General features: G+C 45.4%; 1 protein-coding gene across 1 annotated transcript; it reads right to left on the bottom strand.

Annotated features, from left to right (window-relative positions):
- Window positions 1–10,056: 10,056 nt before the first annotated feature.
- ugt5g2 (UDP glucuronosyltransferase 5 family, polypeptide G2) lies at window positions 10,057–11,820 on the bottom strand (the record flags this gene model as incomplete). The annotated part of the gene is made up of 1 exon (XM_084140566.1): window positions 10,057–11,820. The coding sequence occupies one exon, from the start codon at window positions 11,818–11,820 to the stop codon at window positions 10,057–10,059; it is 1,764 nt and encodes a 587-aa protein (XP_083996692.1).
- Window positions 11,821–23,931: the final 12,111 nt, after the last annotated feature.

A 23,931-nucleotide genomic window follows, 5' to 3' on the forward strand; every position in this document is an offset into this window, starting at 1 on the left:
GTTGAGTTTTTACCAAAAAGTTATATTTTGGTTTCATCTGACCATATGACATTCTCCCAATCCTCTTCTGGATCATCCAAATGCACTCTAGCAAACTTCAGACAGGCCTGGACATGTACTGGCTTAAGCAGGGGGACACGTCTGGCACTGCAGGATTTGAGTCCCTGGCGGCGTAGTGTGTTACTGATGGTAGGCTTTGTTACTTTGGTCCCAGCTCTCTGCAGGTCATTCACTAGGTCCCCCCGTGTGGTTCTGGGATTTTTGCTCACCGTTCTTGTGATCATTTTGACCCCACGGGGTGAGATCTTGTGTGGAGCCCCAGATCGAGGGAGATTATCAGTGGTCTTGTATGTCTTCCATTTCCTAATAATTGCTCCCACAGTTGATTTCTTCAAACCAAGCTGCTTACCTATTGCAGATTCAGTCTTCCCAGCCTGGTGCAGGTCTACAATTTTGTTTCTGGTGTCCTTTGACAGCTCTTTGGTCTTGGCCATAGTGGAGTTTGGAGTGTGACTGTTTGAGGTTGTGGACAGGTGTCTTTTATACTGATAACAAGTTCAAACAGGTGCCATTAATACAGGTAACGAGTGGAGGACAGAGGAGCCTCTTAAAGAAGAAGTTACAGGTCTGTGAGAGCCAGAAATCTTGCTTGTTTGTAGGTGACCAAATACTTATTTTCCACCATAATTTGCAAATAAATTCATAAAAAATCCTACAATGTGATTTTCTGGATTTTTTCTCTCTCAATTTGTCTGTCATAGTTGACATGTACCTATGATGAAAATTACAGGCCTCTCTCATCTTTTTAAGTGGGAGAACTTGCACAATTGGTGGCTGACTGAATACTTTCCCCCCCCCACTGTAGGTATTTCTCTTATCTAGGAGGGTGAGGGCAGTGTGGAATGCTATTGAAATTATGTCGTCTATGGATCTGTTGGGGCAGTATGCAAATTGGAGTGGGTCTAGGGTGGTGGAGTTAATGTGTGCCATAACCAGTCTCTCAAAGCACTTTATGATTACAGAAGTGAGTGCTACAGGGCGGTTGGGTCTTTCTTTGTAATCCGTATGGACTGTAGCCCCTACCACATGCGGCAGGCGTCGGAGCCTGCGTAATATGATTCCACCTTATTCCTATATTGTCCTTTTGCTCGTTTGATGACTCTGCGGAGGTCATATTGGGACTTCTTGTACTTATTCCTGTCCTCGGCCGTAGCATCAGGGTTGTCTACGATAGCTCTGTGTGCAGTAGTCCTGTTATTTAGTCTAGCGCCAACCTCTGTGTTAATCCTGGGCTTTTGTTGGGGAAGCAACGAACCCTCACCGTTGGTACAACGTCACCGATGCATTTTCTAATGAAGCCGGTGACGGGGGTGGTTAGCTCATCAATGTTATCGGCGGAGTCTCTAAACATATTCCAAACAGCGCTAGCAAAGCAGTCCTGTAGCATAACCTCTGATTATGGTGACAATTTCTCAACGTCGCGAATGGCGGGTACTTTATGTTTCAGTTTCTACTTGTAAACAGGAAGCAAGAGTACGGAGTCATGATCTGATTTGCCGAATGGCGGACGAGGGAGGGCCTTGTATGCTTGATTGTGGGTAGAATAGCAATGGTCTAGGACTTTATCGCCCCCTAGTGGCGTTGGAGACGTGTTGATGGAATTTGGGCATCACGTCTTAATTAATATAATCGCCGGCAACCAGAAAGGTGGCCTCTGGGTGTAGGTTTTTCCTGCTTGTTTAAAGCCTTGTACAGTTCGTAAAATAAAATAAATAAAAAATAAAATAAATATAAAATAAATAATAAAATAAAATACAAATTGGGTGGTTGTCCCACTGGCTGTCATAAATTGAATGCACCAATTTGTAAGTCTCTCTTTATAAGAGCGTCTGCTAAATGACTTAAATGTTAAATGTTAAAAAGAGGGTGAACATTGGGTTGAAACTTCCACTGTTGGTGTTGATGAAGAGGCAACCCCCCCCCCCCCCCCCCACCCCCTGAAAAGCAAAGAATACTGCAGTTCCGAGAGTCCCGTTGGTAGCAAACCCACGATCGGAGGTCATCCATCTTATTATCAAGATGGAGGGAAGAGGTGGCCGGGTTTTCCCTTCGCCTTAATCTCACCAGGATCCGCCCTCTCTTGCCTCTGTAATGCCGGCGCCGGCGTTTCATCTTGGGTAGCCAGAAAATTGGGTCGGAATTACAGAGAGAGCCCAGGCTTTGCATTTAGGCCAAAACATTTTTTTTTTGCAGGATTACTTTAGTGCCTTGTTGCATACAAGATGTATGCTCTGTATATTTGTATTATTATTTTCACTCTGTCATTTAAATCATTATTGTGGAGTCACTACAATGTTGTTGATCCATCCTCAGTTTTCTCACATCACAGCCATTGAACTCTGTAACTGTTTTACAATCACCAATGGCCTCATGGTAACATCCCTGAGCAGTTTCATTCCTTTCCTGCAGCTCAGTTCAGAAGGACGACTGTATCTTTGATGTGTCTGGGGGGTTTAATACATAATCCACAGCATAATTATTAACTTGACCATGCTTAAAGAGATATTCAATGTCTGATTTTATATTGTTGCCGATCTACCAATCACTGCCCTTTTATGAGGCTTTCGAAAGGCTCCCTGGTCTTTGTAGTTGGATATGGCAGGTAGCTTAGTGGTTAAGAGCGTTGTGCCAGTAACCGAAAGGTCGCTGGTTGTAATCCCCGAGCCGACTAGGTAAAAAATCTGTCGATGTGCCCTTGAGCAAGGCACTTAACCCTAATTGCTCCTGTAAGTCGCTCTGGATGAGAGCGTCTACTAAATGCCAGAAAAAGTAAAAGAAAATGTGTGCTTGAAATTCAATACTTGACTGAGGGACCTTACATATGTTGTGTGTATGGGGGACAGAGGAAGGGTTATTAATTTAAAAAATTATGTCAACCTCTATTATTTCGCACAGTCCATAACAGTAACATTATGTGATTTGTTAAGCCAAATTTTACTCCTGAACTAATGTAGGCTTGCCTAAACAAATATGCTGAATACTTACATTTTTGGAAAACATTTCTTCCACTTTGACATTACAGAGTATTTTTTATTCATTGTTAACAACAAATGACAATTAACTCAATTTTAATCCCACTTTTTTACACAATAACATTTGAAGAAATACAAGGGGTATGAATACTTTTGCAAGGCACTGTATTTTTATGGTGTACTTGATTACTCACAAGCAGAGTTTAATAAAATAAAATCAAGGCTTCAACTTAAAAACAACTCCAAGTGTATTTTGAATTAATATACAAAATTACAATTAAAGCGTTTGAAATTGAAGTACCATATTAATGAGTGTGTTTAAGTTTAATGATAGTGACCACATAGTATACTTAAAGACTGAATAACATTTAATTTAAAGTACAATTTTAATAAGTGTATTGAAGGTTGATGATAGCATATTTATAGTATACTAAAAGACTGAACAAAAACGATTAATATAAAGTACACTTTTAATAAGTGTGTTGAAGTTTAATGATATTTTATTTATAGTATACTTAAGATATACTAGAAAAATACATTTCATATTTTAAGTATATTATTTGAATTTGTAGTATATTTCGGTATACTTGTAATACATTAAAATATATTTATTTTCTTTGCTTGGGCAGACTTGAAATAAGTATATATAACATGGAATTTTTAAACTAAAGTCCATGTTAAGTCAACTTATCTCAAGTCTGAATTTTCACTGAGTGATAGACTAACGTTGCAGGTGTCATGGACCATCCCACCTGGACACATTAAAATTAAAATGCCATTTAGCAGACGCTTTTATCCAAAGCGACTTACAGTCATGCGTGCATACATTTTTTTTGTGTATGGGTGGTCCCGGGGATCGAACCCACTACCTTGGCGTTACAAGCGCCATGCTCTACCAGCTGGTGGGTCTGATTCCAGGGTACATTCCAGGGTCCAAGCTGAGATTAGGAGCACTCCCTTTAAGAGTGTGCTCCTAATCTCAGCTCGTTACCTGTATTAAAGATACCTGGGAGCCAGAAATCTTTCTGATTGAGAGGGGGTCAAATACTTATTTCCCTCATTAAAATGCAAATCAATTTATAACATCTTTGACATGCATTTTTCTGGATTTTTTGTTGTTGTTATTCTGTCTCTCACTGTTCAAATAAACCTACCATTAAAATTATAGACTGATCATTTCTTTGTCAGTGGGCAAATGTACAAAATCAGCAGGGGATCAAATACTTTTTTCCCTCACTGTAAGTTTTCCAACAGATGTTATTAGACACAACTGGAGCATACACTTCCTGAAGCATCTTTGGTGGTGGCAAATAAAAATAAAAATAATGAATAGGAAAAAGTTGAAGAAAGATCCTGTGATAGGTTGGTTAGAGCTCATAGGTTATTTTTATTTTATTTTGTCATTGTGTAGTTTATTCTATTGATATTTGTAATTTACAGAGAATGATCATGTCTCTGTTGTGGTCTGATGTATGCATGTGACTGTACTGTCTCTGTGTCTACTGCTGGAAACAAACCCAATTTACCCTTCTGGGGATAAATCAATAAATATAATTCATTCATTCATTCATTCCTTTATTCCAGAGCAACATAGTAACACATACAATTCATCACCATTTTCTTGAATATTGCTCCAGCCAGCAACCCAGCAGCCTCCATCAAATACATCTCCCTGGTCAGCCAAGATGGGGAAGTGTCTTTGGAAGCCAACCTCTCTGTCCAGCTGGCTAAGGGCAATGTAATTTCCTTGTTTCAAAGAAACGTATTGGGGATGCTTGATGAGCTCGCCAACAGGGAGATCAGATAATCTAAGATGTCCCACCTCTCACAGCTAGCATCCAAGGTATACTTTTGAACAACAACTCAAGTTAGGAACAGAACTCTCCTTTTGCTTTTTCATCATTGCACTTTTTTTACATTTTGATATTTTGCTTTTAAGCACCCCAAACAATCCTTCCTTCCCATTTCTTACGGTTTATAACAGTGTGCTGCTGTAAGAACCCATCTTTGGTTCAGCAGTGTACCACCACAGTGGAGAGATCAATGTTTATTTCGTTTCACCAGAGCAACGATAGGGTCCCAGAACACTGCTTTAGCATCATGACCAGTGGCGACCCGTCATTCAGGGCAGGTGGGGCAGAGCCCCACCTGTTTTGAGCCCCACCTCTTAAGCAAAAATAAATAAATAATAATAATAATAATAATTGGTTGCCTGTTTTGCATGTTATTTTGGCATTAATACATGTCACATATCAATTTGTAAACAATGTAAAAAAACTATTTCTAGAGCTCCGACCTGAAGATTACTGACGTCATGATTCAACCTTGTTTTTTTTCAGAGTTCCCAGTGGTCTTGAAAGCACCAAACATCCAGAGAATGCCAGACTTCGATGCCAAAGTTTGATGAAAGAATTTGCCCGCGAAGGACCGCCGTGCCACCTTCCCGTTTAAGTGAGCACAGCACAACAAGGTGAGTCCAAAAATGTATTGTATGCTGCTGCATAAATGATGTAATATGCCAGGGAGAAATGTATACTGTAGCGAAGAAAAAAATACCAAGTGTATGTTGTGTAGTAAGCTGTTAACTGTTGGTGGTGCACCTGTTTTAGAGAAATGGCATCATCGAATATTGTAAGAGCTTTCATTGTTTGCTTATATGGCCCCTTTATTTATCCTACAGTTCTGACATGGTGTACAGGGAGAATACTGTAAGAATGGCCCATGTTCTGAATTGTGTCGCTGTACATTTCAAAAGTGCTGAACAAATAGTTTTATTGACTATGTCCGTCTTAGTTCGCTCATTAATGTCTTAATCGAAATTACGGATTGCCTCTTATCCGCTCGTCGTCCCCTTATGCCATAGTTTGTACATCTCAATTGTCAGTAGAAACCACATTTGTTTAAGCAAGTCGTCCATATCAGCTATGTTTTTTTTAAAGGCAGTAAATGAGGCTGAATGAACTGTTTTGCTGCCAGACCAGGCTCCGCTGATAGCCAGGTGTAGCAGTGGTAAGGATTCCCTCTATGGTGTTGAAAAGAAAGCTCTGCTGTTGGGACAGCTTTATGTAGGCCCTAACAGTTTGTGGGTACCGTTTGTCACCGTTATAGTGCAATTAATGTATTGTTTAGTGTTGTGTTGTGTAGTGGCTTTGCTGGTATGCATCAAACATTTTTGGGGGGAGTTTGCCTCACCAAAATGTACATGTTAAAATTGCCACTGATCATAACCACCCACAATCCCAGCATGGACGACAGGTGGACCAGATGCTGGACACAGGAAGGATAAACATACAAACAGACAGACCTTTGGTCACAGAAGCTAATCCAGTCAGATATCAGTTCTATTATATTTGGCTAGTTGGTCTATCAGACTGATTGATTGTCTAGCATCACAGTGAGGACCTATCCTTTATATAGGACATCGAGAGACATGGCTTGCAACACAGACCATGTGTGTTGCTCATGTTATCTAAAATAGTGTTGTAAAGACGCACTGTTGAACTGTTTTTTCTGTTTATTATTATCATACCACTGTCTGTCATGAAACACCATCAAACCAACATGTTGCAGACAGCACTGTCTGGACATGGATAAGATCAATTCCATTTAGAAATGTAGACTGTCCACATCAATGTTCTGTGGAATGTATCTTTAGATCACAACTTATAAATGTTTGTATGAAATGTGTAACCATTTCCACTGTGTACTAACTACAGATTCTATTCTATTGACATTGTTTCTGTACTCACTTATATTTCAACAAGACTCAAACCTAGTCCCCTGACCTTTTCCTGAATACTTATTTTGACTTAATCGGCCAAGGTTTACTACGTCAGTGGGAAAACCCTCCTGAAGTGTCCCAGTGTTCCTGTGTTTCTGATGGAACTGATAGACATAGTGTCTTGAGTCCATTCTCCTCAAGCGGGGCTGTTTCCTGGCTATTAAACTGCAGTGACTTGGGATGCTTTCTTAGATTGAAACATAATATTAACATGGGCGGCTGGTAGGGTTGCTGGTTCGAATCTCCGAGCCGACTAGATGAAAAATCTGTTGATGTGCCCTTGAGCAAGTCACTCAACCCTAATTACTCCTGTATGTTAAAAAAAGTAAGATAATAGTAAACATAAATATACAAGGTTACTACACATACTGTAGTAAATATTCAGCTTTGGAGATGCAGTAAGAGATGATCAGTACTGTAGAGTCAGCGGGACAACAGGTGATGGACAGTAATGCCATTGTGGATGCTACAAAGAGTTCAACAGTCAAAACTGAGTTTCACAACATGAAACATGCTTTCTCGACAACCAACAATCATATTTTTTGGACTGGGCTTTTATTTAAAAAATGATCACATCGATATGTGTCACGCCCTGGCTCTGGGGACTATGTTATGTTGAGCCAGGGTATGTAATCTATGTTTGTATATCTATGTGGGCCTGAGTGACTCCCAATCAGAGGCAACGAGTGTCAGCTGGTTGTCTCTGATTGGGAGCCATATTTAACTATCGGTCTTTTCACTTTGTGTTGTGGTTTCTTGTTCCTTTTGGTTTGTGTGTATCGAAGGACTTCACGTTTCGTTCGTTGTTTTGATCGGGTGATCTGTTTAATAAATAATATGTACGCATTCAACGCTGCGCATTGGTCCTCCTCCTTAAGCGATCGTGACAGAAGAAACCACCAAGACAGGACCAAGCAGCGTGAAGAGGAGAGTGGATGGACCTGGGATCAGTGGAGTAGGAGTCTCAACTGGGCCCAGCCAAGCGAAGAGCAGAAAGGTTGGACTTTGAAGCAGTGGAGTGAGAGTCTGGCGAGAACTAGGGAGGCCTGGTCCACGGGGAGGAGAGAACCCCAGAAATTTTTTAGGGGGGGGCTCACGACGTGGACGACGGGGCAGCTGGAGGCCGCGATGGAGCGGTCCAGCGGGTGTGCAGAGGAGGCCGCCAGGTTAAGGGGGCCACTGGTCACAGAGGAGAGGGAAAGTGTGGAGGCACGGCGAGAGGTACTGGGGTGTATTACCAGTCCGGTCCGGCCCGTTCCTGATCCCTGCATAGGGCCAGTGGCGTGTGTCCCCAGTACGGTTCGGCCTGTTCCTGCCTCTCGCACCGAGCCTGTGGTGCGCGTCGTCAGCCCTGTCCGGCCCGTTCCTGCTCTCTGTACCAAGTCGGTGGTGCGCGTCGCCAGCCCGGTCCGGCCCATTCCTGCTCCCCGCACCAAGTCTGTGGTGCGTTTCGTCAGCCCGGATCGGCCCGTTCCTGCTCCCCGCACCAAGTCAGGGGTGCGCTTCGACAGCCCGGCTCGGCCCGCTCCTGCTCCCCACACCAAGCCAGTGGTGTGCGTCGTCAGCCCGGCTCGGCTCGTTCCTGCTCCCCGCACCAAGTCAGGGGTGCGCTTCGACAGCCCTGCTCGGCCCGCTCCTGCTCCCCACACCAAGCCAGTGGGGTGCGTCGTCAGTCCGGCACGGCCCGTGCCTGTTCTCCGCACCAAGTCTGTGGTGCGTTTCGTCAGCCCTGTCCGGCCCGTTCCTGCTCTCCGCACCAAGTCTGTGGTGCGCGTCGTCAGCCCGGTTCGGCCCGTTCCTACTCCACGCACCAAGCCTACGGTGTGCGTCGACAGCCCAGCCCGGCCCGTTCCTGCTCTCCGCACCAAGTTTGTGGTGCGCGTCGCCAGCCCAGTCCGGCCCATCCAAGCTCCCCGCACCAAGCCAGTGGTGTGCGTCGTCAGTCCGGCACGGCCCGTGCCTGCTCTCCGCACCAAGTCTGTGGTGCGTTTCGTCAGTCCAGCACAACCCGTGCCTGGGTCATGTCCGGAGCCGGATCCGCCGCCGAGGCGGAGTGCCCACCCGGTCCCTCCCCTGTTGTGGTTGTTTGGCGCGGTCGGAGTCCGCGCCTTTGGGGTGGGGTACTGTCACGCCCTGGCTCTGGGGACTATGTTATGTTGAGCCAGGGTATGTAATCTATGTTTGTATATCTATGTGGGCCTGAGTGACTCCCAATCAGAGGCAACGAGTGTCAGCTGGTTGTCTCTGATTGGGAGCCATATTTAACTATCTGTCTTTTCACTTTGTGTTGTGGTTTCTTGTTCCTTTTGGTTTGTGTGTATCGAAGGACTTCACGTTTCGTTCGTTCTTTTGATCGGGTGATCTGTTTAATAAATAATATGTACGCATTCAACGCTGCGCATTGGTCCTCCTCCTTAAGCGATCGTGACAATATGTTAACTTTTCTTTTTTCTTTTCAGTTTGTGTGTGTGTGTGCGTGCGTTTGTGAGAAAAGATTGAGATGCTTTTCTTATGAATCAAGTGAATGCAATATCATTGACCACATGCATGAAATAGTTTACCATTACCAGATATGACGATGATTAATGACAAAATAAGTGTAGATATCAAAGACCAAAGTGAATGCTGTGGTGGCTTAAATTTACAACACCAGTCTAGACATGCTGACACGATGACTGTGGTGGCTTAAATTTACAACACCAGTCTAGACATGCTGAGACGATGACTGTTTGTTTTGCCCTAAAATGTTACACCTAAATGAGAGGGAAAGACATTGTAAGTACATTTGTACAGTATCTATATAGTAAATAAATAGTAAATAATCATTTCAGACGTTTCTTTCTTTCTTTTTAATTATTAGATGCATTGCTAATCCATCACCAATTTACTTAAAACATGTAAATTCCGTTATTATTTTTTTATATTTCATGCACTCAAAAATCAAATGTATCAATAATTCAAATTTTGTTTTTAGATTTGTCTTAGAATATTGACAAAATAATACTAGACAATTTCATTTTCAGCATGTTTCATGCTGCTCCATACATTTCAGACAGGTATTTCATCACTAGTAAGCTTTATTTGAGCAAACAAATATGTGACAGCAAACAAATGTATGGGACAATGCACTAAAAAACTTGTATTATGTACCAGTATTGTTTACCTTTTGCATTTGATCCACACCGAATTGTGAGTAAGAAATACAGTACAACTTATTTTGTTTGGACCAGTAGGTCTCCCAGTTTACTTTCCTTTGCTCTTCACGGTCTGGGTTTTCTCTGTTTTCTTCCTATCTGCATGGAACATTTTCTCTGTTTTCTTTTTATCTTGTTGAGGTGTGTTTCCCACTCTCTTTGAGTCTGGTTCATGTCTGTTCTCTATCTTTGTGTTCCCTGGATGGGGCATTGTCTTCTTGGACCTTCGTTTAAGTAGCACTCTGACAAAGGAGAACAGAGCCCCTACAGAGCCCAGTGGGATGGTTAGTAGTAAGGCCACCACATCCAGGCTGTAGTAGGAGTACCATGGCATGCTGTAGGCGTCAGTACGGAGGTGGGACGCTCCTTTGTTCCTGATCACATACTCAACCCAGAAGGCTGCACGATCCAGTGGATGTAAAGGCTGGTCTCTGTGTAGGCTGGAAAGTCTCTTCATGCTGCGCTGGTAAGAGGGGTTCTTTAGGATGTCCTGCAACGCCTCCAGGAACTCCCATTCCGTGAGTGTGGCTGCATCCAGCACCTGGGCCGCTCCCCTGGCTTGCAGACGCACCAGGTTGTCCTGCTGGTCAAACAGCAGAGGCAGGCCCAGCACAGGGACACCATGGTAGAGGGCCTCATAGACACTGTTGGTGCCTCCGTGGACCACGAAGGCGCGGGTCTTTGGGTGGCCCAGGAGGTCGTTCTGGGGGAGCCAGTCCAGCAGCAGTGTGTTGTTCCCTAGAGAGGATGGTATTTTTCCCATTAACTTCCATACCACCTTCTGTGGCAGTTGGGCGAAGGCGGCAGCGACAGCCTCAGTCACCTCCTCAGGCAGAGCAGAGATCAGGGTGCCCAGGGACATCACCACCACTCCATGCTCCCCAGAGCTCTGCATGAAGGCCTCCAGCTTCCCAGGCAGTGGGTTAGCCGGTCGGCACTGGAACCCCCCTATGTAGGCCACATTAGGCATAGTGGGCCGCGGGAACTCAAATACAAAGTCCACCCTCATCAGCCACATGTCAGCTGACTGCTGCATGGCCAGCAGGTCAGTCCCTGGGGGGAAATGCTGATCCAGTATGTCACTGTAAATGGGTAGCACCAACAGGCGCTCCTGGAGGAGGTTGATTATGTAATGTATGAGGTTCTGTGTCCTCTGGAGGAAACCCATGTTGTCAGTGAGCCCAGACCCTGGTACAGGCACATAAGAGATAGGAGAGGGGGCTATGGAGAAATGGCCCTCTCCAAAGCTCATCCAGCGCACATTGTAGACCATGGGCAGGTTGAGGAAATGCGCTAAGATGATACCAGCAGGAATGCCGGGGTCCGTGAGCATGAGATCAAAGCTTGAGTCCTTGAGCTCTGCCATCAGGGCCCAGTCCTCCAGCATAATGGAGAGCATGGTGCGGGTGGCGCTGTGGGCAGCTCTCAGAATGGACACCAGCTCTCTGATCTGGACCAGGTTGCCCACCACCCAACCTTTCCTGCGGCCCTCCAGGACATTACGCATCGCCTGCTCAAAAAAGTTCAGGTCGAACGCTGTAACCCCCAGTTTCACTGTGACTGAGGTGTAGTGTGGAGAACGCTCCCTGATGAACCAGCTGTCAGCCTGTCGTATCACAGTCATCTGGTGGCCACGCCCATGGAGTTCCTTCACCAGAACCTCCATGTTGACCCAGTGGCTGCCGTCTATAGGGAACACCAGGATCCTGCTGCCATGGCAACCAGGGGGCAGTGTGAGGAGGAGGAGCAACAACGGCAGGAGGAGCCAGACAAAGGTGGGCAGAACCAGAGCTCTCAGCACACGCTCAGACATTTCTCTCACCTTCACAGAAACAAGAGCATTGTCATGGGAAACGGAAATGGCAAACAACTACACAAAATGGTATCCATTTTTATAATAGCAACAAAAAACAAATTAATATAAGAAATACATGCAATGCAGAGTTTAGATTAATGTACAGTACAATTACAGTAAGCTTTTAATGAGTCATAACTTTTGATATCTTTCCCACAAATGAGAGCTTACTGTATTTTTATTTTGAATTTTGTGATGATTAGAGTTTTATTCATGTGCTGTGTGATATTGTCTGATTGAGGCTGGTGAAGAATAAATATTAGCCACTACGAGCTCAGAGGAGACAAAATAATTGTATTTTTAATCCAACATAATCTCAATGATATGTCTGACATTCATTTTACTCTGCGTATCATGCCCTCTTTAAAATGAGAGGCTAGATAATATAAGACTATGCAATTTGTATAGTCTATCAAAATGTATATTATCGGACTCCATAAAGATTAATAGCAATGTGCCGGTAAGTATTAGGCTATGATTTGACTAGCAAGAAGAGTGTTGTTAAGAGTGATTTTGGGGGCTGGGCCGGCCTACAAACTGAAGAGCTGAGCCATCCAGAATACACTGAATGTTATCTTTCATTAACAGAGTATAAAATCTGTGATTTCGTACCTTGATGAAGGGTGATGTAAGGTATATATGGTCGTGCAACCTCCCTCTCTCTCCCGATATCTCCTCCTGTAGTCAAGGTCCTCTGGTCAAAATGCCCCTTCAGTCCAAACTGCAGCTAGAGCGAGAAAGAAGTAGTGTCCATATAAACACAAACTCAGATTTTGGAGACCAGGAGGGAACACCCTAACATTGCTAAAAAATAATCCTAGTGTGTTCCACAGCTCTGGTGGCAGAGGAAATGGAGGAGAGGGAGTTTGAGTTAACACAACTATTGTTCTCCATTTAGAACTACAGTCTAATCCCTCATTGGGTAATAGACCCTATAAACTGGCGAAACCCTAGATCCCTCTCTGAATGTGAGCCCTTACTCCCCAGCATATTAGATGAAAATACGAACACTTTCACCAACGTGAGGTTTTGCATAGTGCTTAACAATTACTGCCTAAAATTTTATGTAAACATGTTTCTCATTGACAACTTTGTCATGTAAATTGATCATGTAGACAGTCTTTTCTATTAGAATAAGATGTTTAATTATACATGAAGTAACATTCCAATAGAAGAGAAACTCAATATATATGACTTTATTACATCTCAAGACAATGAGCAGTGGACATTACCATCAAATAGACCTCAGACTATAAACCATATAAAAACACATTTTCATCAATCTAATTAATTCATTGACTGTGACCATTACAGCAAGGTCAGCTATCAGAAAGTGATTAAATGAAACAGCAAACCTCAGTGTTTGGATGGTTGGGTGGAGACAGTGGTGGTCACCATATGGTTAGACATGTCAGGGGTATCATGACAGCAGGGTTACAGGCATTAGGAGCAGAATCCATCATTTGTGGAGGGCCTGCCATGGCATGTTGGTCAGATGCCATCTTCATATGAGCCCTCCGGCCATGTCAGGGGGCCCTGCCATCATACCAGGTTGCATCTCAGCCATGCTGGAGGACTGTGGGCTGGTCATGACGTAGCTCTGTTGGTTGGGGGACTGTGGGCCGGTCATGACGTAGCTCTGTTGGTTGGGGGACTGTGGGCTGGTCATGACATAGCTCTGTTGGTTGGGGGACTGTGGGCCGGTCATGACGTAGCTCTGTTGGTTGGGGGACTGTGGGCCGGTCATGACGTAGCTCTGTTGGTTGGGGGACTGTGGGCCGGTCATGACACAGCTCTGTTGGTTGGGGGACTGTGGGCCGGTCATGTTGTAGCTCTGTTGGTTGGGGGACTGTGGGCCGGTCATGACCTTGGTAGTGTAGGAAAAGTTTGAGGTGGTCATGGTTGGAGGCTGCAGTTGGAAGGCCACAGGCTGGGTGGTTATGAAAGTGCAGCCATTCTTGTGCTCTTTGATCTCCCTGGCCATCTGACACCATGAGCACCAGACACAAAAGCAGGACATCAAGATGTCCTCAGAGGCTCCTCTGTGGACCCACACAGACAGATTTGTTTAACACTATCACACACACAAGTAAACAGAACACACATACTACCCCAATCACAACATACAGTATGTATCTGCAACAATAGCATTTATGTAATTTCTATATGTAATGGGAATCATCCCAACTGAATGCCATATTTGTGGCGTGCAGCAACCTGCGGGTGGCACAATGATGGGCACCCCAAAGGCAACCATGCAAGTAGGGTGTCACGCCCTGGCTCTGGGACTCTGTTATGTTGAGCCAGGGTGTGTAGTTTCTATGTGTCTGTGTTCTAGGTTGTTTATCTAGCTGATGTGTTTTCTATGTTGGCCGGGGTGGTTCTCAATCAGAGGCAACGTGAATCAGCTGTTGATTGTTGTCTCTGATTCGGTACCATACTTAGGCAGCCTGTTTTCCACAGTGTGTTGTGGGATCTTGTTCCGTGTATGGTTAGTGTCTGTTACCTAGGACTTCACGTATCGTTTTTGTTGTTTTGTTTCGTGTAGTGCATCAAATAAAAGTATGTTCACTTATCACGCTGCGCATTGGTCCACTTCTATCGACGATCGTGACAGAAGATCCCACCATAACTGGACCAAGCAGCGTGTCCAGGAGCCAACGCCAGAGAGAACTCTAGCGGATATCCACCTCGACTGGGTCAAGCAGCGTGTCCAGGAGCCAACGCCAGAGAGAACTCTAGCGGATATCCACCTCGACTGGGTCAAGCCGCGTGAGGAGGAGAGAGGTTGGACTTGGGAGCAGAGGATGGAGAGTCTGGCGAGAGCCATGGAGGCCATATCCACGGGGGAGAGACAAACCCAAAACAATTTTAGGGGGGGGCTCACACCGTGGACGACAGGGCTGCTGGAGGCAGATAAGGGGCGAGTTAGTGGACGAGGAGAGAAGGCCACCGGGTTACGGGAGCCATTGGCGAGTAGAGGGAAGGGAAATGTAGAGGCACGGCGAGAGGTACTGAGGTGTGTTGCCAGTCCGGTCCGGCCCGTTCCTGATCCCCGGGTAAGGCCAGTGGTGTGTGTTCCCAGTCCGGTCCGGCCTGTTCCTGTCCCTCGCACCAAGCCTATGGTGCGCGTCGCCAGCCCGGCCTGTTCCTGCTCCCTGCACCAAGCCAATGGTGCGCGTCGCCAGCCCGGCCCTGCCTGTTCCTGCTCCCCGCACCAAGCCAATGGTGCGCGTCGCCAGCCCGGCCCGGCCTGTTCCTGCTCCCCGCACCAAGCCAATGGTGCGCGTCGCCAGCCCGACCCGGTCTGTTCCTGCTCCCTGCACCAAGCCTGTGGTGCGCATCGTCAGCCCGGTCCGGCCCGTTCCTGCTCTCCGCACCAAGCCAGGGGTGCGCGTCGTCAGCCTGGTCCGGCCCGTTCCTGCTCCCCGCACCAAGCCTGTGGTGTGCTTCGTCAGCCCGGTTCGGCCCGTCCCTGCTCCCCGCACCAAGCCTGTGGTGCGCGTCGTCAGCCCGGTCCGGCTCGTTCCTGCTCCCCGCACCAAGCCGGTGTTTGTGGGATCTTGTTCCGTGTATGGTTAGTGTCTGTTACCTAGGACTTCACGTATCGTTTTTGTTGTTTTGTTTCGTGTAGTGCATCAAATAAAAGTATGTTCACTTATCACGCTGCGCATTGGTCCACTTCTATCGACGATCGTGACATAGGGCCAATTATGTCCATTAAGGGCAGATAGGTACTCTCTCCAAACACTCCCGTGGTGGAGCTGGCACAGCAAGGACAGCACCAGAATACATACCAACCTGCACACACACAAACAGACACACCTCATCAACAGAGACAGCAACAACAATACAACTCTTATAGGTAGTGCCGATATTTTAAGACAGAAAAGCTAGAGTTTAGGGGCTGATGGGATATGATGTCCCATGGATACTCACAGGAATTAATGTCCTGAATGGAGTCTAAGAGGCCAGTCTTCCAGCCCTTCATAGAAGATTCTTTCTAGTTTCAGTCATGATCCAATTATTAGACCAGATAGTGGGTTCTCAGGGCTGCCAACTTTTGAAGAAAGCTTGGAATGAGATTTGCTATGTGAATATCATTGCCCCCTGGTACAACCCCTAGACGGGAGACTGGGGCTCCTCCCCCAGGAAATATTACTTGTTTAATGCTCATTTCCTGCAATTCTACGTATTTTGAAAAGCCTTAGGCTTATGACCAGGGTGGATTTTTTATTTTTTCTAAACCACAGGTCAGGTGTATTTAGCATGCTTTGAACATTAAATGAACACTAAAAATTCTACGACTTTGATACTTTTAGATTTTCCAGGTATGAAATTTAAAGAATGCAAAAAAAAATGTCAACATATTTTTTAAGTGGTTTGACGCTTTATTCAGACAACAATGAAATAGGGACACAGGCAAATGCTAGAAAAAGTGGGAAGCAGGGATTGATCTGGAAAGTTATATGCAACACGTGCCGGGGAGTGTTACCACAACACCAAGGCTCTGCACAGGAAATGGTTGATTGCAGTGGGTAACCAAATCATAGATTGCAGTCTACTTGTCCGCTTTGCACACTACTGGCATTCTCTCAACCAGCTTCATGAGGTTGTCACCTGGAATGCATTTCAATTAACAGGTGTGTCTTGTTAAAAGTTAATTTGTGATATTTCTTTCCTTCTGAATGCGTTCAATCAGTTGTGTTGTGACAAGTTAGGGGTGGTACACAGAAGATAGCCCTATTTGGTAAAAGACCAAGTCCATATTATGGCAAGAACAGCTCAAATAAACGAAGAGAAACGACAGTCCATCATTACTTTAAGACATGAAGGTCAGTCAAGAACTTTGAACGTTTCTTCAAGTGCAGTCGCAAAAACCATCAAGCGCTATGATGAAACTGGCTCTCATGAGGACCGCCACAGGAAAGGAACACCCAGAGTTACCTCTGCTGCAGGGGATAAGTTCATTACAGTTAACTGCACCTCAGATTGTAGCCCAAGTAAATGCTTCACAGAGTTCAAGTAACAGACACATCTCAACATCAACTTTTCAGAGGAGACTGTGTGAATCAGGCCTTCATGGTGTAATTGCTGCAAAGAAACCACTACTAAAGGACACCAATAAGAAGAAGAGACTTGCTTGTGCCAAGAAACACAAGCAATGGACATTAGACCGGTGGAAATCGGTCCTTTGGTCTGATGAGTCCACATTTGAGATTATTGGTTCCAACCGCCGTGTCTTTGTAAGATGCAGAGTAGGTGAATGGATGATCTCGGCATGTATGGTTCCCACCGTGAAGCATGGAGGAGGAGGTGGGATGGTGTGGGGGTGCTTTGCTGGTGACACTGTCTGTGATTTATTTAGAATTCAAGGCACACTTAACCAGCATGGCTACCACAGCATTCTGCAGCGATACGCCATCCCATCTGGTTTGCGCTTAGTGGGACTATCATTTGTTTTTTAACAGGACAATGACCCAATACACCTCCAGTCTGTGTAAGGATGAGTTGGACCGCAGAGTGAAGGAAAAGCAGCCAACAAGTACTCAGCATATGTGGGAGCTCCTTCAAGACTGTTGGAAAAGCATTCTAGGTGAAGCTGGTTGAGAGAAGGCCAAGTGTGTGCAAAGGTGTCATCAAGGCAAAGGGTGACTACTGTGATAATCCTCTTCAAGGTTAGGAGAGTTTGTACACAAATTCAGTGGGAGACCGTCACCAAAATCATCACAGAGAGAGTTATTTCGAACAGGACAGTACCTGTATGTTAGTTTCTCCGTCTTGGTCCACCCAGGCCACAGGCGTGGTCGAGGATAGCAGTGTTCGATACACAAATCGGGTTCTCGGTAGGTCCAGGTCCAACAGCCAACAGGTAAGTCCAAACAGTCCAGGTCATACACGGTAAATCCAGCCGATATATATTGTCACTTTTCTCTTTTTCCGTGGTTCACAGATCCAAAGCCACTTCCTCTCTCTCCCCCTTCCTGGTTTGTCTTGACCCCTTATATGTGGGTCGGCCCCACCTTGTTGTTTTTGGCGGTCGGCCATTTTGTGATCTGTAGTTCTTGTCGGGCTGGCCATTTCAGTGAGAGGGCAGAGCCCGTATATTAGTTCTGCCCTCACATATCTGCCATGTAACACTCTGTCCCCTTCTTTTTCCACACTACTTTGAAGATTCTAAAATATAACATATATTTTGATTTGTTTAACACTTTTTTGGTTACTTCATGATTCCATATGTGTTATTTCATAGTTTTGATTTCTTCACTATTATTCTGCAATGTAGAAAATAGTAAAAATAAAGAAAAACCCTTGAATGAGTAGCTGTGTCCAAACTTTTGACTGGTATTGTACTTAGCAACTACTTATCATGTGAGCTAACACTTCCCCTAACACTAATCCTAAACTTCACAGTTTTAGCCAAACCTTCCCCTAAACGTAACCCTTTAACCTAACTCCTAACCTTAACCTCTAACCCTAACCTCTAGAGCTAGCTAACGTTAGTGTTAGCCACCTAGCCTCCTAGCAAATGTTAGCCACAACATAGTTACATCTTCGACATCAGCTAAGTAAAAACCATGAAACTGCTATACAGTTGGTTATTTTGGGTTAGGGCAGAACTTATTGAATCTAGCCCTTAAACTCATCCAAATGCTGCCAGGAAAGTACAGCGTAACACAATAGTGGCCTACGGTTGGTTCCTCATTCACATTCCTTAATCATGAAGCACAATAAATATGTCTGGAATGTCAGCAGGGATTACAGGAGGTTGGTGGCACCTTAATTGGGGAGGAAGAGCTCATGGTAATTGGTGGAGCGGAATCAGTGGAATGGTATCAAAGACATCACACATATGTTTTCCATGGGTTTGATGCCATTCCATTGGCTCCGTTCCAGACATTATTATGAGCCGTCAACCCCTCAACAGCCTCCACTGGCAGGTATGCAGGCTACTTAATAGAAAACACACACAAAACCAGCAAAACCTGATTGCACAATGCTTGAGGGATTTTTTCCAGGAACGAGAAAGTGTTACAAGTGGCATTAGCTTAGTGATTTGAGCATAAGATAAGAGCGTCTGCTAAATGACTAAAATGTAAATGTAAAAGTGCTTTACTAATCAAGTTCATCTTTCAGATCAGTTTCCACTGATACAAACTCAAATGTATATAGTTTTATTGAGAGGGCATTGTGGTGTAATATTACATTTGGACACACTTTATTTAATGTTCTGTCATAAGGTTGTCATAAACATAAGCTGTTTGTGCCAATTTATGTCACATCTCTCCCATAAATATGTTACGATGCATGATGTTTTATCATCATTCAAATGATCCAACAGGAAACACAGAAACAAGGCCTAACAAGGAACCAAGGCCAAGACAACATCTTCAATTTCTATTAAATTTGTTCCTGGCATGAACATAGTATGCAAATGAGAGGGTTGAGTAACAGTGACTAACATATGATATTGCCATTCAAAATTAATGGTAACTCCATGGCAATGGAGAGAAACATTAATTTAAGAAACATTGGGAAACAATTTCCTTCTAAGCTCCTAAGGTGTTATGCAATCATGGTCAGAGAATGGACCCTATGCTGACCATTGATGACCAATGTTCCCTCTAAGCTGCGTGCGAGCGTGGGTGCGCAGCTCCCCAGGACTGCTGCACAGAAGAAATATCAGTCTGCACAAAGAAGAAGAGCTTGAATTTCACACAACTTTCAAGAGTTTTCCCTGTTAATTAACACTATCAATGGTTCCCTTTACTGTGGGAATTGAGATCGAATCAACGCAATATTAGCCACTTTCAAGGCAACATACCAAAACAAAATGAACTATGCAAGGCTTAGTATGCAAAACTAACTATGCAAGAGATTTAGTTGTAGGCAGAAGGATTCCATTGCATTGACAGACAGGACTCAGGCCTGTACTCTACCCAGACCGGTGTGCCATAACCAATCAGAGCTGCAGTAGGCCTATATTCAAATAGACTATTGCCATATATGGATCTGTGCAATTACATTTTAGTCATTTAGCAGACGCTCTTATCCAGAGCGACTTACAGTTAGTGAGTGCATATATTATTAAATTTTTTAATACTGGCCCCCCATGGGAATCGAACCCACAACCCTGGCGTTGCAAGCGCCATGCTCTACCAACTGAGCTACAGTTTGAACTGGACTGTTTTTACAGCATAAGCAGTCTGAGTAGATGTGCTTGTTTAAAGATCAAAGTGAGAGCTACATGTAGCAACGTGTGCACATTTGTACATTTGTTCATATCCTTTGCTAGTTAGTGAATTATTAGCATAGTCATATATAATTCAAAGTCAACAATGGGGGAGTGATTGCTTCCTACAAGAGCACAAAACGTGTGCATTTCTAGACATCTTTGAAAAGCGAGTCAGATAAGAGCTTTTTTTGTCTTAAAGCGAGGGTGTTGTGTTTTGAGACAGGTTTGAATAAGCTAAGTAGCCAATAGGCAGAGGGTAGCATAATTTGTCTGATTCTCTGTAATAATGATATGGGAATAATTCTGCATTTTATTTTGTAAAGTGGTTTCTTGCATCAAACAACACAACAATGTTTTCAGTCACCTCCAACACAACAACATTTCAGTCACCTCCTTGTCTGAAGGACAAATGGATAAACAGGTTTATGTCAAGCCCTGCATCAAAAGTCTCATCGAATGTAGGCCTACATTGAACACCACACATTGGCTGCTACTGTAGGCTGAACGATAGAACAGCTATTTTCATGTTAAAATGTTATGGGATGCATTTTCTCCATTGTTTATGATGGTAGGCCATTCTGGTAGGCCTACATTATGTTCAAATAGCCACAGTAGCCTACTTGGCCACTGTTAAAACTAACTTAAAGTGGGTATAGCCTCAGTGTTCACAGTAAACGTGCGCTGGAAGTTGCACAGAATTGTCACAACGTTCAAGTTTGTGCTCAGAAGATCTGAAATGGGCACTGATGAGCAGCTGGTGGCTTCTCCTGATCTCCTGTGCCATCTGGCACCAGGAACAGATGTTAAAGAAGGTGACAAAGAGACAGTCAGAAATGAGGTCTCTCTGTAGATACAGACAGAGGTTGATGTATCAGGTTCTGTTTCCTCTGGAATCAGTGATTTCGTACCTTGGTGAAGGGTGATGTAAAGTATACAGTGGGGAGAACAAGTATTTGATACACTGCCGATTTTGCAGGTTTTCCTACTTACAAAGCATGTAGAGGTCTGTAATTTTTATCATAGGTACACTTAAGAACTTAATATTTGGTACAGAAACCTTTGTTTGCAATTACAGAGATCATACGTTTCCTGTAGGTCTTGACCAGGTTTGCACACACTGCAGCAGGGATTTTGGCCCACTCCTCCATACAGACCTTCTCCAGATCCTTCAGGTTTCGGGGCTGTCGCTGGGCAATACGGACTTTCAGCTCCCTCCAAAGATTTTCTATTGGGTTCAGGTCTGGAGACTGGCCAGGCCACTCCAGGACCTTGAGATGCTTCTTACGGAGCCACTCCTTAGTTGCCCTGGCTGTGTGTTTCGGGTCGTTGTCATGCTGGAAGACCCAGCCACGACCCATCTTCAATGCTCTTACTGAGGGAAGGAGGTTGTTGGCCAAGATCTCGCGATACATGGCCCCATCCATCCTCCCCTCAATACGGTGAAGTCGTCCTGTCCCCTTTGCAGAAAAGCATCCCCAAAGAATGATGTTTCCACCTCCATGCTTCACGGTTGGGATGGTGTTCTTGGGGTTGTACTCATCCTTCTTCTTCCTCCAAACACGGCGAGTGGAGTTTAGACCAAAAAGCTCTATTTTTGTCTCATCAGACCACATGACCTTCTCCCATTCCTCCTCTGGATCATCCAGATGGTCATTGGCAAACTTCAGATGGGCCTGGACATGCGCTGGCTTGAGCAGGGGGACCTTGCGTGCGCTGCAGGATTTTAATCCATGACGGCATAGTGTGTTACTAATGGTTTTCTTTGAGACTGTGGTCCCAGCTCTCTTCAGGTCATTGACCAGGTCCTGCCGTGTAGTTCTGGGCTGGTCCCTCACCTTCCTCATGATCATTGATGCCCCACGAGGTGAGATCTTGCATGGAGCCCCAGACCGAGGGTGATTGACCGTCATCTTGAACTTCTTTCATTTTCTAATAATTGTGCCAACAGTTGTTGCCTTCTTACCAAGCTGCTTGCCTATTGTCCTGTAGCCCATCCCAGCCTTGTGCAGGTCTACAATTTTATCCCTGATGTCCTTACACAGCTCTCTGGTCTTGGCCATTGTGGAGAGGTTGGAGTCTGTTTGATTGAGTGTGTGGACAGGTGTCTTTTATACAGGTAACAAGTTCAAACAGGTGCAGTTAATACAGGTAATGAGTGGAGAACAGGAGGGCTTCTTAAAGAAAAACTAACAGGTCTGTGAGAGCCGGAATTCTTACTGGTTGGTAGGTGATCAAATACTTATGTCATGCAATAAAATGCAAATTAATTACTTAAAAATCATACAATGTGATTTTCTGGATTTTTGTTTTAGATTCCGTCTCTCACAGTTGAAGTGTACCTATGATAAAAAAAATTACAGACCTCTACATGCTTTGTAAGTAGGAAAACCTGCAAAATCGGCAGTGTATGAAATACTTGTTCTCCCCACTGTATGTGCATGCTCCCCCTCTCTCTTTCTCTCTTGAGTGAGAAAGTAGTGGTATCCACATAAACACAAACTCACATTTAGGAGATCAGGAGGAAATACCCTAACATGTCAGAAAATCATCCTAATATGTTCCACAGCTCTGGTGGGAGAGGAAATGGAGGAGAGGGAGTTTTGTCACGGTTTCGGCCGAGGCTGCCTCTCTCCCTTGTTCGGGCAGGCTTCGGCGTTCGTCGTCTCCGGAATTCTAGCTGCCACCGATAGATGTTTCATGTTCGTTTGCTTTTGTCTGTTTGTTTCCACACCTGTTTCTGTTTTACGTAATTAGTGTCCTATAAGTTTCTCGTTGTGTTTGTCTAGTGTTGTGTATGATTGTTTCGTGTCAGGTGTTTGTGCATAACCTGTGTTTTCGGTACGCCAGTTCTATTTGCTTCCTCCTCGGTTGAGGAGAGTATTGCGCTCTGTGTTTGTGCGCTCGTGTGTGACGCCTGTGTGCGTCTGTTTGGCCTCAGGCCGCCGTTTGGATTATTTTGCTCAAGTAAAGTCTTGTTGGACTGTACATCTGCTTCTGCGCCTGATTCCACACCACACCATTGCAACACCCGTGACAGAATCATACACCTCCAATGGAATCAGCAGGAGCCGAAGCAGCCCAGACGAGACTGGAAGCCCAGGTTCGGGACCAGCAAGAGCAGCTCCTGCAGATGGGGACCGCCCTGCAGGAGGTGATTACCACACTCCGAGGCTGGGGTTCGCCTCCACCGCCGCCCGCCCTGCCAGCACCATCGGCCAGCCCGCCCATTCCAGCGCCGGAACCTCGAGGAGTCCGACTATCTCTCCCGAGGGCCTACGACGGGACCGCGGCTGGGTGTCAGGGATTCCTGCTCCAGGTAGAGCTATACCTGGCCACCGTGCACCCGGCACCTTCAGGGCACGAGAGCGTGTCCGCCCTGATCTCCTGCCTGGCCGGAAAAGCGTTGGAGTGGGCCAACGCGGAGTGGAGGAAGATCGACGCCACGACGATTACGTACACCGAGTTCTCCCGCCGCTTCAGGGCGGTGTTTGACCATCCCCCGCAGGGGAAAGCGGCGGGGGAGCGTCTGGTCTTCCTCCGGCAGGGGAGGAGAAGTGCCCAGGAATTCGCGCTCGAATTCCGTACTCTAGCGGCAGATGCAGGGTGGAATGATCGGGCCCTCATCGATCTATACCGATGCAGCCTACGAGAGGACGTCCGTCGGGAGCTGGCTTGTAGGGACACCAGCCTCACTTTCGACCAGCTGGTGGATATGTCCATCAGGCTGCACACCCTGCTGGCTACCCGCGGACGTCCTGCGGAGGGTCCGTCCATTCCACCCTCCAGCGCCTCCGAGCCTTGTCCTATGGAGCTCGGGGGCGCTGGCGCTAGAG

This window comes from Coregonus lavaretus (assembly GCF_964263955.1).
Source record: "Coregonus lavaretus genome assembly, chromosome: 24".
In the NCBI taxonomy this organism is placed as follows: Eukaryota; Metazoa; Chordata; class Actinopteri; order Salmoniformes; family Salmonidae; genus Coregonus; species Coregonus lavaretus.